Below are 14490 nucleotides of genomic sequence, written 5' to 3' on the forward strand. Positions count from 1 at the left end.
ACACACACCCCCCCCTTGCATGGGGCTTGCACCCATGCACACCCCAGCAATGCAGCCCCCTGTGGGTCTCAGGCCCCCTTCCCCACAGCTGGCCCCCACTACCACCCTGCTCCCCCTCCTTGCACCCTCCTTACTGCAGCCCACCCACCTTGGAGCAGCTGCTGCCTCCCCCGACCAGCTGCCCCCTGCTTCCCCCCAAGCCCCCATGCAGTTCTGGGTGCAGATGTGGGGCTGGAGTTGCACAAGGCCAAGCAAATGCCGAACCCAGGGCAACGAACCCAGGGCAACGGCTGCTCCTGTGAGGGAGCCACGAGCCCCCGGGCTAGGTGCTGCCAGGAGCCACCCTTGAGCAGCCAAGGTGGAAAAGGCAGCGGCAGCAGCATACAAACGTGGGTGCTGCCCCCACCACTGCGGCACAGGCGGCGAGGCTGGTGCTGACCCASAGAACAGAGGCTATCCCAAATTAAAAACTCTTATTTAAATTCTCTCCCGTTCCCCTTTCTCCCAGCCGATAACCAGCCTGGAGCGATCCTGCTGCTTCACTGGGCCCAAGGGCCTGGCCCAGCACCCGCACAGCAGGGAGGTGGCAAGTTCACGGGAGCACTTGGCACTGGGGGCTGTGCCCCCCGGAGCGATGCTGCGTCCCCTGGCCCCATGCTGCTGCACCCTTGCCCCGCACCGCGGCCATCGGGCTGCCGAGGGCTTGCGCAGGGCTAACCCCCGCCCTGGGTCTTGCCACTGCTGAGTGGCACACAGCCCTCCCTGCCATGGGGCTGCCCCCGCTGGCGGGGGGAGCACAGGCTGCCCCAGTCCCTTCCCGGCCCGCCGGGTGCTGTCCTCATTTGCGCCTGCCGAAGATCGACTTCTTGCTGGGGTTCTTCTCGCCCACGCTCAGCCCGATAAGCAGGCGCGCCTTCTCGTCCTCTTCCTGCTGCTGGATGGTCCCGTCCGATTTGTTCTCCAGCTTGCCCCGGGCCTCCGCGCCAGCTGCTGGCTTCAGGCGTAGCTTCTCTTTGATCACCTGTCCCGGAAGAGGTGGCCTCAGCGCCAAGCGGCTGCACCCAGCCCAGGCACCCTCATGTGGGTGAGGGCCCAAGTTGCCAAGCCAGCCTGGCCACTTCCCGCTCTGGAGACTGAGCTGCCCAGGATGGGGTTGCTGCCTCTGTCCTGTGCAGAGAGGCTCCTGGAGCCTCTCTACAAGTAGGAAGCAGGCTGTGAGCTCAGGGCTCCTGGCATCACCAGAGCGGAGAAGGCCAAGGCAGCCCTGTCCCACCATACCTGTGCCACCAAGGCCTTGCGGCTGTCCCTCTTCACCGCCATGGCGAAGTCCAGCCATGTCCACGTGTTGTTGTGGTACTCCAGACACGGCAGCACGAGGTTTAGGTCTCCCCAGTCCACACTGTTCTTCTCGCCCTGGGCAGAAGACAGGTTTGTCACCCACTATGGGCTGCTCCCCTAGGCCATCCCTGGCCAGAAGAGCTGTGGTCCTGCATCACCCTCCATCCGTGGCTGGCAGGCCCCTCACCTTATAGCTGACACAGAGYGGCACCTGTGGGATCTTGATGTAGATGAAGGAGTTGTTCATGGCTGCGCGCTCTTTCATCTTGTCGATATCATCCACAGGATGCTGGGGACAGAGCCAAGAGCCATAAGGAGAGGGGACACTGCCAGGCACCAGGCCACGGCACTGTTTCACCAGGGAGCCATGGAAGCTGCACTGGTGTGGGGGCAGGAACACCGGGGCTCCACAGCACAGATCTCCCCCCTCAAGGCAGCAGCGGGTACCTCRGGTGCTTTTCGGAAAGATCTTCTGACCCCTGACGTCCGATTCAGTCCCTGAGCGACCCCCTTCCCTGGGCCCAGTGAGTCATCAGTCACGATCAGCTGCCGTGGCTTCACCACAGGTATCCCTGAGATAAACACAGAGCTGTGAGGGGCTCCTGGTCGTGGGAAACCCCAGCCCCAAAGGGCACCTCACACAGTCGTGGCACAGAGTGGAGGAGGAGGACCAAGCTGTGCCCTGTGCCTCCCACCCTCACCTGTTGTCACCAGCTTGGACTTGTCTTCCTCATCCCCCACTTCCTCCTCCTCCACGTTGCGGCCAGGAAAGAAGAAACCCATCATCCTGTGGAAGAACTGGTGGGTGAGCTGGATGGTGAGGGGTACCACGTTCACCTGTGGGGAGAGCAATGCATCAGAGCCAGGCAGATGCTGCCTGCGCCCCATGGGGCCATGTCACCTCCCGGCCCAGCCTTGACACCTCAAAGTGCTCCTTGATGGAGATGCCTCCCACAGGCGGCCGGACCTTGCTGAAGATCCTCAGTGCCAGCTGCCGGCCAGACTGGCAGGAGCTCTGGGGACGCAGCACGACCTGCAAGGAACAAGGTGGGTGCCTGGGGTGACAACAGGCCAGCCTGCCAGGCCCAGCCTCCCACCCCCAGGGCACCCGAGGGACTCGCAGGTCCCCAGCACACAGGGTGGATGGCTTAGCGTGAGGACAGACCAACTAGCTGCRCCTGGTCTTCCTCCGTGGCCAGTGMAACATGGGGTCCCACGGCACTYRAGGAAYCCCAGGTACAGGGCAGGCRGYTTGAGGTGARGATAGGCCAGCTGGCCATGTCAGGGCACCCAGGGACCACCCAAAAAACGACAGCAGAAGGGTGAGGACAGACCCAGCCATTCCCGGCCCATCCCTAGCTGCAGCAAGTCCTCCTCTCCCTTCCTAGCCAGGGACCCCAGGGTGCTAGGCTATTCCCTCAGGCTGCTACTTGCCTTGTAAACAGCATTGGGCAGGAGGTTATTCATTGTGACCCAGCCCAGTTCCAGAAGATGTTCTGCAGTGTCGTCAGACTTGTTTACCTGCACACACACACACATCTGTCGGCCCCACGCGCCCTGGGCCCCAGCCCAGGGGCTGCCCATGCCATCAGCTGGCTCCAAACCTTGCTGTAGAGGAAGCGCTGGAGCTCCAGCTCAGCTATGCCCAGCTGCCCGTCCTCCTCAGTGAGGCGCCAGCGYGCCTGGGCAAAGTAGAATTCAGTCCGCCGTGCCACACTCACATCCTCTGGCTGCTTTCGCAGCTCCATCTTGTTGGCTCGCTGCAGCTGGAAGTCCTTGAAGCACCTGCAGCAGAAGAGGTAGTGCTGGGGCACAGAAGCTCTGGAGGAAGGAGGGTACAACTCTGGGGAAGCCAAAGATGGCTCCTACCTGATCAGTATGTTCAGCTCCTCACTTTCCAGCTGCAGGTCAGCTTTCTCCTGGCTCAGCTGCTGCTGCAGCCTGTGGTTGAGGTCAAGCAGGCTCTCATTTTTGCTGTCGTCCTGCAGGGACTAAAGCACAGACAGCCCTCAGTGCCCTCCACTCCAGAGTAGGGACCGAGAGGAGCCCAGCCTTGACAGAGATGTGAGCTCACCTTCACGTTGGAGTACATCTGCTTCTCCAGCTGGCGGATCTGGGCAACATGCTGCCTCACGGCCTCCTGCAGGTGTAGAATACTGCTGCGCTGCTCCTCGGGGTTGCTAGAGATTTCCAGCTGAAAGCGCACTCGCTGTTTCTTCTCACTGTGCTCCTGGACATAGGGACAGGGGGAGGTGAGGAGTGCCCCGGGTGCAGGCAATCACGTAGCACAGGTAAGTCACCCAGGGCCTCACAGGTACCTTGCGTTTGGGCTCCACATGCAGCAGCAGATTGTTGACTATGTCAAGGATCATGGCATACTGTGCAGGATTGGTGGAGATCTCCAGGTCGTGGTGGATCAGCGTGAACGTGTCCACAGCTCCTGTGAGGACACACAAAGGACAAGTGGGGCCACAGCATGGCCACAGATGGCATGTCTCAGGATGCACCTGGGGGGGGGGGACTAGCACTAATGGGCCAGCCAGTGATGGAGAGGGACAGTGAACAAGCTGTGGTAGTTACACTGGCAGGCACAGCRTGTCCAGCATCACCTGGTGCATGGCCACATGCACTGGAGATTGCTCCCACAGGCACCCCTCTGATCACAGCAGAGACAAGACAGACCTCCCCTGGACTSAGGAGGCACCTGTGAGGTCAGCCCAGAATTCTAACCACTGAGACACACTGCCTGGATGTACTCACCTTCCTGCTTCTTCAGCAGATCCTCCTTCTCCTGGTTGGCAGGAGTCTCGGGGGGCTTAATCTGTGTGGCCAGCTCAGGGTCAATGTCATGGCTGTAGCTGATATAGTACATGCGGCAGCTGCAGCGAGAGATAATCCTCTGCACTTGCTGGGTCTGCTGCGCTTCCGAGGGCTGGTTCCAGTCTAGAGATGAGCAGGGGGACCACAGTCAGTGTCGTGCCCCTGTGGGCTGGAGAGCCCCRAGCACAGTGCTTAGAGCAGCAGCCCAGCTCTCAGAGACAGCCTGGGAACAGGCCATGAGCTCTCAGCTTTGTGCTCACAAGGAAGAGGGTTGGGGTAGGCACAGTGGCCTGCCCCACGGGCAGTACCTGTGGTGGTGCTGACCATGCCACCCACTGCCTGCCCACTCTCCATCAGCTCCTGCACCGAGTCCAGGCTCCGCTGCCGATGCTCTTCGATATTCTTCACCTGGGGATAGAGGAGGCACCGGTGGTTGTCCCCGCTCTCCCTGCCCTCGCTAGGGCTCTGGCAGCACTACCTGCCCTCCACACAGCTCATTCACTACTGAGCCCATCCCAAYTGCCCCTGGCACTTACCTCCAGCCAGAGCTGCCCGTGTTCCCTCTCAGTAGGGCTGCTCTCTGTCGTGGCAAAGTACTGCATGCCATCGAGCAAACAGGTCCAAGATGTCTTCTGCTTCAGTGTGTCCCCATACCAGGCAGGGTGGTGCTGGCACTGCAGCAGCTGGGCCTTGGCAGCAGACACAATCACACAGCCCTCRGTCTCTGCACCACGCAGCACCATCTGTGGAGGGAGAGACTGTGTGGATGAGAGGAGCCCTGCAAGGCCAGACATGGCCCACCTTCACAGCGAGGCCACGGGCAGTGGAGAACGCAGGCACAGGCAGGCTGGCCRAGGGCAGGTACCTGGCAGTTGACTAGCTCGATGAGGCAGTTGCGGTTGAAGATGTCATCGGTTTGGCAGGCAGCAATGCCACACAGCTGCTCACTTGCCCCTGACTCTTCCTCTGTGAAGACCACAAACTTGTCCGTCTCCTCAATGAGCTTCTGCAGCATGTAGGCCCCTGGAGAAGGCGAAAGGGTCAGCACGGAACGGAGACAGACTGGCTTGAGAGGATGGGGCGAAGGCAGGCATAGCCTTGGTCTACGATGCTACATGCAGCAAGGCATCCTAGCTGTGTGGAGCTTTCCACTTGCTCCCAGTGCCCTCCGTGCAGCTCTCGGGGGGAGACAAGCACGATCTGCCTTTCAGGGCTGGGAGCCAGGAACAGGGTGCAGAAAACAGGATTCCCTAAGGGGGGCTGASAGCCCTGAGCCTAGGGCCAGCCTGCTCCCCGCCCTGACATGCTCACCCCCCGAGGAGGCTCTCTCGGGACGGCCACTGGTGATGGGGGCAGTCACTCTGGCAGGAACAGAGTGAGCAGAGAGTGGGCCCCTCTTCAGCTTCTTGGCTTGCAGCTGCGTGTCAATCTTCAGCCCTTTCAGGGCCTCGGTGGATAGGTTGCGCTTGAGCACGGCTGCCTTCTTGTAGCCATCGTAGAGGCCAAAGGCAATGTCCCGGTTCGTGGTGGTCCAGGATGCCCGCAGGTCCACCAGGTGCAGCTGGTGCGTGTGGAACCCGTCGTCCCCATCCCGCAGGGGCAGCTCCTGAGCACAGAGGGTCAGAGCCCCATCACAGCAAAGCCACCGCCAGCCCATGTACAAGGACATGTACAGGCCTCGTACATAGAGGCTGGTAGCCCTGCCAGCCCCCAGCAGGCAGGGCACAGGGATCAGAGCCTGGGGGACCATTCCCAAGTGCTACAGCAGGGCCCCATCCCAAGGGTATTGTGGCTGGAACAGGGCACATGGCATCCCTTTGGCCAAGTCCTCAGACCTGCAGGTCTGTCTCTTCTTCAGCCACATCCCTTCCCCATTGCATCCAAAGATGAAGGTTCCCTGTCCTAGGGGGATGCCACTAAGCCAGTGCAGGCTGTTATGCCTGTCATGTCCTGCCCTGCAGTAGTACCTCCTCAGCCGTGCGGTTGCTGTGCCGTTGGTAGGTGAGGGAGGACAGACTCAGCAGGTGGGTTTTCTTGACCAGGGTGTCAAGCCGGTGGTCAGCGTTCTCATCACAGGTAGAGGCCATGAGGTGCACAGTGACCTGGCTCAGGTCGCTCACCATCTGCGTGATGCTCCACTCCGAAATGAGGCGTCGCATCACTGTACCAGCTGGGGACAGGAAGAGGTGTCAGCCGTGCCCTGCGCTGGCCAGAGGCACTGCCAGCAGGGCCTGGTCTCACCTTGCGGGATGAGCCGCTGGGTGCCGCGAGTGAAGATGTGCCCCTGACAACACTCCACCTGGATCCCCCGCTGCTGAGCAAAGGAGGCCCAGTAATGCACCTGCGAAGGGGCAAAGAGCAAGCGCTGAGAACCCAGCCCAGGCTGAGCAGCGAGATAAGGCAGGGTCCCATCCCCAGGACTTGCCTGCAGCTGGGGGAAGAGCGCAGTGTAAGACAGCTGCTTGTAATGCTGCCCCAGCTTCTTCTTACTGGGTTTCATGTTGTTGAAGAGTTTCCCGCGACAGATGGGGCGCGTCACACTGGTCCACGTGGCCCAGAAGTTCTGCATCCAGCGGAGGGTGCTGCTGTAGAGCAGGATCCGGGGCTGGGAGTGCTCTGAGAATACACTCGTCATCAGCACTGCAGGGCAGGGACATGGCAGCCCCCCAGCTTGGGACTGCAGAGCAGTCACAGCACAGGATGGACAAAGATCACTAAAACCAGCATCCCCCACCCCAGCTCCCTTGTCTGGTGAGGGGGTCCCTAGAGTGCCATCACCCACCCTCACTGGGCCGCGTCAGGTCCATCCGGATGGAGAGGTTGAGGTTCTCAGAGCGGAAGGCACGGTACGAGTCGTACTGCTGCCCCACTGGCACCTCAGGCAGGAAGTCGGGGGAGCGCAGCACCACACCGTGGTGGTCATGGGGGTTCCCATGGCACAGCCACTGCAGGTCCAGCGTCATGCACAGGTCGGGCAGGTGCAGGAAGCAGCAGTCGTCGTATCTGCACAGAGAGGGAGGCCTCTGGTTACTCCCCCAGCACCACATGGCTGTCCCGTGCTCCTTGGCCCACACTCACTTGGAGGCTGTCCGGACGTTGATGTCTAGGTTGCCCTTGAAGACAAACTGCCCAGGTTTCCAGTGGAAGGAGAAGTGGCTCCACTCCCAGTGCATGTTCTCYGTGGTGTTGTAGGGGTCCTGCAAGGACAAGCGCGGGGTGAGGCAGGTGTAAGCCAGCTCCACGCTTTGCTCTGCTCCCCGTCCCCGTGGCACTCACCTCTGTGGCCAGCTGGTGCAGGTTGGCCTGTTCGATATCCATGTGCCAGTCCCCATGCAAGAGAAGGCGGCTCTTGTCCCACCAGGGCAATGGGGCACTGGGGTCCTCTGAGGGCTTGGTGAGCAGATCCACACACTGGCCAATCAGGGTCCAGGCTGGGTCCCAGCAGGGCCCCCAAACGATGGTGAATTGGGAGATCTCCGCTGGGGACACAGGAGTTGGCTCAGTTCTCAGTCTGCCATACACAGCCCCCATCTCTGTCCCAGCACAGAGCCCCGGCCTCTCTGCCTCTCCAGCTCTTACAGTGGAAGTCATGGTAGAACTTCAAGGGTGGCATGTTCCTCTCCACCGTCACATCCCCCCAGGGCAACCCCAGCTTCAGGACTTGGCGACGCCGGGAACAGGTTTGGCCGCACTGCTCTGCTCCAATCAGTCGGCCTGAGAGCTGCCAGTTCCGGATCTCAAAGAGGTAGCGAGGATAGTCACGGATCCGCACTGCAGGGCAGAGCGAGGGCTAGGGGACAGAGCAGCAAAGGGACGCTACTCTGGTCCCCTATTCTGGGCCACGGCAGGAGCCACAGCCTCACCACTCTCCTGTCTCTGCTCCCTTCTCACTCCCTTACACCTCTGAAAACCATTTCCCCAGTTTGGCCACAAATCACGTGGCGCCGGTAGGTCTCTGTCCTGGGAGCCCAGACCCTGCAGCCACCGTGCCATACTCAGAGGGCACCCCGTGTGGGGCCACTCACCAAAGAAGCTGCCAACGCTGCCCTTCATCATGCGGCACCACTGGGTGACCATCTCCAGCCCCTCGGAGGGGAACGGGCTGACACTGTCCAGGTCCTTCATCTGCTCCAATACACGCTCTGTGCCATGGAAGGACTCGTCAGCCAGAGCCACCAGCTGAAGGTGAGCCAGGGTCCAGGTGAGCAGGGCCTTCCGCATGGGTGTGTTGGCATAGAGGCGCCGCGAGCGCTGGATGTAGATCTCGATGTTCTTCTTCTCCAGTGAGGCATAAAGCTCCTCTATCTTGCGGGCGGGCAGCAGCTCACCATGCTGCTTGCGCAGTGCAGCCACCTTGGCATCCAGCAGCTGCAACCGCTTCGCACTCTCCTTGCTTTCATCTTTCATCAGTTCGTAGTTGTCTCGCAACTTGACCTCAAAGACGTCGTCCAGGAAGACCCAGGAGAAGTGCTCCACCTTGAGCAGGAGGTCAGGGGGCAGAGCCATGCTGGCAGGGTGCCCGCGCTGGTGCAGGCTTTTCAGCCACTTCTGCACACCCACAGCAGCATCCAGCGTGCAGGAAAAGTCATACTGGTAGGGGAACTCAATGGTCACACTAGCAAAGGAGAAGGCCCAGCCACGGTTGCGAAGGGTGTGGAGGGTGGGGAAGGCGCAGCGGTGCAAGATGACCTCCTCCAGCTCTGGCAGCAGCCTCACCTCCACCTCCTTGAAGCTGAAGATACTGTGTCCATCAAAGCCGGCAGCTAGCTCAGGGCAGTAACCATGCAGGGCACCACCATGCCAATTCACAGACGCCCGTTCAGCAGCCAGGCTGATGTAGTTGGCCTCAGAGACAAAGGCTGTGACCTTGGCAGAGCTCAGCTCTAGCAGGAGGGACAGGAGTCTTTTGGGAGGAGTCCCATCTGCTTGGAGGGGGCCTAGTGTCTCAGTACGGGTGGCTGCCTCCAACACTGGGCCCTCCAGGGGCAGGGAAGGAGGCGTCCTGTGACCAAGGGCGCTCCGCAGGGCTTCATGGCACTGCAGGGTGGCCAGGGTGTGATGGTACAAATGCATGTGGTCGGGCGGGCTCCACAGCACTGCCAGCCCCTCGCCGCACTGCACCTGCAGTGGTGACAGCGAGCAGCACCAAATTACTGCCAGGTCCAGCCCCAGCACAGCCCCCTTCCCTTCATACCCTTTCGATGCCAGCCCAACCTCCCTCTGCCCCATCCATTCCAGCCCCTCCAGGGTGGGACAGATCAGAGACTGAGGGGCCTACACCAACCTCCAGGGAGCGGATGCTGCTGTGGTAGGTGACAGAGAGCATGGAGAGACTGGCCACTGGGTTGGGGATGGCAGGGGCTTTGCAGCACGGCTGCATCTTCTCTGTGATGCTCTTCACCAAGGCCAGCACCATGCCCTGAACACTGACTGTGCAGCTCTCAGCACTCCCCAGGACAGTCAGTGTGTCCAGCCGCAGCTCCAGGGCACCTGGACAGATGGCATATCAGCACTGCAGGCCCGGAGGAGGAACATACCACATTCCTTTGACCACCGGGTTGTTTTGGGACAGCCATCTGGAGACAGCCTGGATGCTACAGCTGCGCTTACCAACCAGGGCAGAGAGCGTAAAAAGGTTCACATCCTCCACCTTCAGATCCACCTTCCACAGCAGCCCCCAGGGCTCCCCTGGGGAAGACGGTGGCTCCTCTGCAAGCTCAGCTCCGCTAGGTCGCAGGCAAAACAGGGGCAGGACCCGGGCCAGGCAATCAGTGCAGGTGTCTGACGACTCCACTTGCAGCCCACGGATGGTGCAGTCCAGGAACAGTGTGTCTGACTGAGTGCTGGACATGCCCAGAGGCTGATTGTAGCTGCCCTGCAGGACAAACAGATAAACCAGTCTTGGGCTCCAGGATATTCCCCTGCCACTACACGTCGCTGTGTCACTAGCACAGGGATGCAGACAGGCAGCCCCAAGCAAAGCCACCCCTCGGCTTGCCACTCACCTGCAGGTTGAAGGAGTCGAGGATTAGGGCCTCTCCCCACACGTGCATATTGGGAGGRTGCGAGGCACGCTGGATGTGTGAGTCATTGCCCACGCGCCAGCAGAGGTGGTCCACGGCCAGCACTGCCCGCTGGTGCACACTCTGGGGTCGCAGGTGCTGGTAATCTGCAGCACAGAGCAGGAGACCAGTGCAGGCAGGCTTGTGGTTGCCCGACAAACACACCGGTAGAACCAGCCCAGGAAAGAGGCAACTCAGACAAAACCAGGCAGCAGTCCAGCAGCCCTTGGCCAGGCACGGACACACGAGCAAGCACGGAGACCTTCCCATTCCCATGTCATGGGCCCAGGACTCGGACAGTCCCACTGCCTCTGTGAAGCCCCTCCCTGAGGCAAGCCCTGCAGGCACCCAGGGCTGGCCACCRGCCTGTACCTGCAGAGATGGAGTTGAAGCCCAAGGCGAAGGGAGGTGTGTCCCCCAGCTGCACCGACACGTTAACGTTGGATAGCGAGGCACATAGGATGATGGGTGCTATGATTTGGGGACAGCTCCTGCGCAGGAGGAACACTGTTACTGGAGCACTGCATCCCAGAGAACCTGCCAGGGCGCAGGCCCACAGGGGCACCTTTTCCRGGGCTCTCTGCCTGCCTGCTGGCCTCCACGGAGCCTCCCCCTCCCGCAGGCCGCGCACAAGGCAGAGAAGGCACTGTGTGCCTGGGCGTCCTGCCAGAGAGCAGCAGGCCAGAGGAAACAAGCTGCAACCCCAGCAGCTGCGCTGAGGCTGAGTTTACCTGCCCTTGTGACCTTGGCTGGGGACAGGCACTCTCTGGCTCCTGTATTCCTGTGCCAACAGGCCCAGCCAGTGCGAAAACTCTTGGTGGCGGTAGTGGATGATGCAGGTGTTGAGCAGCACAGCAGCTGAGAGGTCAATGGCTGTGACCTAGAGAAAGGAGAGGGCAGGGTGACAGCAAACTCATACCAGGAGCTGAGCCAGCCCCTCCAGCAGGCAGGAGYGTGCCTGGCGCTTGCTCACTTGTATACTGGTCTTCAGGGAGTTGAGGCACACGATGCGCTGGCGGCTCTGTGACAGAAGAAGGCCATCTGGGGAGAGAGGAGCATGGGTGAGGGGTGGTGGAGGGCAGCGACCACAGCCCTGCTCCACAGGTATCCTCTTGGCTACTTGCCCTCCAACTGGAGGTCTACACTCATTTGGTCCAGGTCTGAGGTGGGTGTGAAGTTGCGCAGTGGGATCTGCTCCTCTTCGCGCTGATATAGAAACTGTAGCAGCTTCAGGCTCCAGGTGAGGTATCTGTGTGAGAAGCAGGGAGTCACCGCCAGAAGAAAACCGTGACAACCTGCGTGTCTCCCTTTCCCTGGCTGTCTGGCACAGGCAATGACACTGGCYAGTGCCCAGCTGCAGCCCAGCACAGCGCTCCCACGCCAGCAGATGATGATCCATCAGACTGTTCCACCRGAGAGCCAGCTCACCACCTTCCCTCCTCCCAAACAGCCAGATATCAGGCCACAYTCAATCCTTCCCACTAGGGTGGTCTCCAGGACTCACTCTTGGCAGTCTGGCAGGGCAGGGCACAACCAGGGAATGGCACTGCTGTCCCCAAGTCCATGTCCCCTGCACTGATCAGGGCTAGGACAGCCTCCTCCTCCACCTGCCCCCTCACCTCTTCTGGCTGTTCACAGACAGCACTGTGCTGGTGTTCTCCAGCTTCACCTCCACCTTCCTGGGGATGAGCTGCAGCGTATCCCTGCTCAGCACGGACAGGAGCTTTGGGGTCTGCCCCAGGCCTGGGGGAGGACATGCAGGGTCACAGCAAGGCTCTTGTCCAGACCCCACTCCCTGCAGCAGGAAGCAGCGACAGCCCAGCCAGATCCCTCTGACTGTAAGGGAAGTGTGAGACCTGCCAGCCCTCACCCTGCCCAGAGCCCGTCCCTGTCCTTGTCCCTGACCTGCGCTGGGCTGGTCCCCGACACTGCCGGGCCGGGTCCTGGCAGTCACCCGCTGCAGCAGCTGGCTGTAGAAGAGCCCTTCATGCAGCTCCGCCTGCAGGGTCCGGACATGCAGCCTGACACCCACCAGCCGCCGCTTGACACTGATCTCCAGTGAGAGGGAGAGCGCCAGGGCCACCTCCGCCAGGCACGTGTCGTCCTGTGCAGGGACAGGGGTAAGGAGTGCAGGAGGAGTCTCCCACTCTCCCTGGTGGTGGATGCTGCAGGCAAAGCCTTGGGCACAGCGTGAAGCAGAGCGTTTCGCAGCCGGATGCTCTGCAGGGCTCCGGGAAGCCCATGTTTAGTGTCGCCTGGCCTCAGGGACGGGCTGCACTGGAACAAGTCCTGGTGTCCCAGTGAGCTTGTGCTTGCCCTTGAACCACTGCATTTCTCCCCTTCACAGTACTCACCAGCTGGCTGCTCCGTAGCACTTTGCTGTTCACCTTTGTCAAGCTCACCTCACAGTTCAGGCTGGGGAGACCACACAACAAATTAACATTGCAGATCCTGCTGCCTCCAAACCAAACACCTTTGTTTCCCATTTTGTGGGGCACAGGGGTCCCATGTCCCCGTTCCAAGTCCTCCCTGAAGCAGAGTAGAGCCTAACTCCTTCCACAGCAGAACTCATAATTTGGAAGACAAATGACTCTAGTTTGGCCTAGCATCATGAAGGGAAGAAGGACTACACCAGCCTCTGAGGAAGAGGCTGGTCTGTCATGCCATCTGTGGCTGTGGGAAGCTGCTGAGCAGGACGCAGCAAGGAGAAGAGTGGAGCCTGGCTGGCTGGGGTCAGAAGGAACCCTGTCTCCCAGCCCAGTAGGGCAACAGGGCTGTGCTGGGGGAGCAAAGCAGGGTGCGAGCACAGCATTACCTCTTCCCATCACCATCCAGGAGGAGACGTGTCTTGCTGGCCCAGATGTGCCAGAGAGACTCAGAGGTGGCCACATGCAGAACCATGATGTTGACGGAGTCCACATGGATGGAGAAGAGCTGGAAGAAACATGGTACTGTGAAGGTTGTCAGAGAGCAGAGTGGCCTGCAACACCCTCTCAGAGAGCCAAGGCCTCACCTGGCTAAGGACTCTCAGCAGGGAGGGCTTAAGGGTCAGGTCCCCCCTGCTTTCCTCTCCATCAGCCTCTTTGGGAGCCTCTGGGAAGGAAGGCTGGAACACAGGGCCCTTCTGGAGATCTGTGCGGACTCGCACCTCACCAAAACACAGTTCAAAATAGCGCCTGCCGAAGAATAGCAAGAACAGTCACAAGAGCTTGTGTGCTGCACTCCGGGCCTCATCGCCTGGGTGCTCCTTGCCCCAGGACGCACAGGATCAGCTTAAGAGCATCCACACGATGCTGACATGCCAGAAGACAGTGAATGGCTTCTGCACAATGCAGACCCCAAGGAAATGCGCTTTGCAGGAAGGCGCTAAGGTCTAACGCCAGTCAGCAGGGCCGGGGATGAGGCAGACCCCCAAGCAAAGCCAAGAGAGCAGGGAAGGCGTTGGGGTGGGGGTACATACGGCAGCTCTCGACTCAGTTTACTGGAAATCCAGATGCTGTCGATCTCCTGCAAGGACACACAGGCACGTCAGGAGAGCGACAGCCCAGCTCTGCGCTACAATGCTCGCTCCAGTACTCCTGCTCTGCCCCCAACATCACCATTGCTCAGGACGTGCTGAGAAGCAGCACAAGACCCCAAAGCTCAACTGGAGGAGAAAGGGCCCGGCACCAGCTACAGGGCTCTGCAAAAGGAGCTGGGCTGGACGGATTCGCTTCCGGGTCTGGAATCAGCAGCAGCCATCCTGCCTGGCATTGTCCTCCCACAACTCACACTGGGGTGAGCTGATCACCGTCACCCCGGTACCCACCACGGTCTGCTGCTCCCGCTGAAACTTGAGGCTGACGTTCTGGGCCCAGAAGAAGCCGAAGGAGCCGATCTTCAGCTCTGCCTGCAGCTTCTGGCGGCACCAGGTGACAGCCAGGCGACATGCCAGCCACCTGTGGGGACACCGGGAGGGTCGTGGTCCAGCAATCTGTGTGGGACCCTCCTTGGGGCCGGGTGTGATGGCCCTCATTTGCCCTCTGAACACCAGCTCAGGGGCCCCCCACACCTCTTACCCTTGATGCCTCCCACCACGCTCTAGAGCCCCCCACTTTGACTTCTGTGGGCTCCCCAAGTTCCTGATACCCCACACCCAGCCCTGGACCCCTCTTTGACCCCCCCCAGACATGGCACCCCCCACACCTATCTCACACCCCTGACACTCCTACTCAGCCCTAGGCCCCCCCCCCAAACTCTCATGAACCCCTCCACACCTTGACACCCCCTC

At 60.7% G+C, this 14490-nt stretch overlaps 1 protein-coding gene across 1 annotated transcript; it reads right to left on the reverse strand.

The window, feature by feature from the left end:
* Positions 1 to 458: 458 nt before the first annotated feature.
* On the reverse strand, positions 459 to 14353 carry BLTP2 (bridge-like lipid transfer protein family member 2). The gene is made up of 38 exons (XM_085309315.1): positions 14029 to 14353; positions 13681 to 13727; positions 13234 to 13396; positions 13036 to 13154; positions 12575 to 12635; positions 12126 to 12324; positions 11840 to 11963; positions 11345 to 11469; positions 11194 to 11261; positions 10952 to 11100; positions 10593 to 10711; positions 10164 to 10327; positions 9769 to 10033; positions 9443 to 9648; positions 8184 to 9279; positions 7738 to 7929; positions 7435 to 7637; positions 7237 to 7355; positions 6941 to 7161; positions 6584 to 6774; positions 6400 to 6499; positions 6126 to 6328; positions 5470 to 5764; positions 5024 to 5181; positions 4695 to 4901; positions 4467 to 4566; positions 4099 to 4281; positions 3657 to 3778; positions 3413 to 3568; positions 3208 to 3329; positions 2943 to 3123; positions 2773 to 2859; positions 2261 to 2371; positions 2040 to 2175; positions 1786 to 1910; positions 1526 to 1627; positions 1279 to 1413; positions 459 to 1021 (listed from the first exon to the last, which is right to left on the reverse strand). Exons 1-38 carry the CDS (start codon positions 14233 to 14235, stop codon positions 839 to 841), a joined length of 6744 nt encoding a protein of 2247 aa, XP_085165441.1. The 5' UTR covers positions 14236 to 14353; the 3' UTR covers positions 459 to 838.
* Positions 14354 to 14490: the final 137 nt, after the last annotated feature.

The sequence above is a fragment of the Rhea americana genome, unplaced genomic scaffold, assembly GCF_003343005.1.
Source record: "Rhea americana isolate MKP2758 unplaced genomic scaffold, rheAme1 scaffold_295, whole genome shotgun sequence".
Lineage (NCBI taxonomy): Eukaryota > Metazoa > Chordata > Aves > Rheiformes > Rheidae > Rhea > Rhea americana.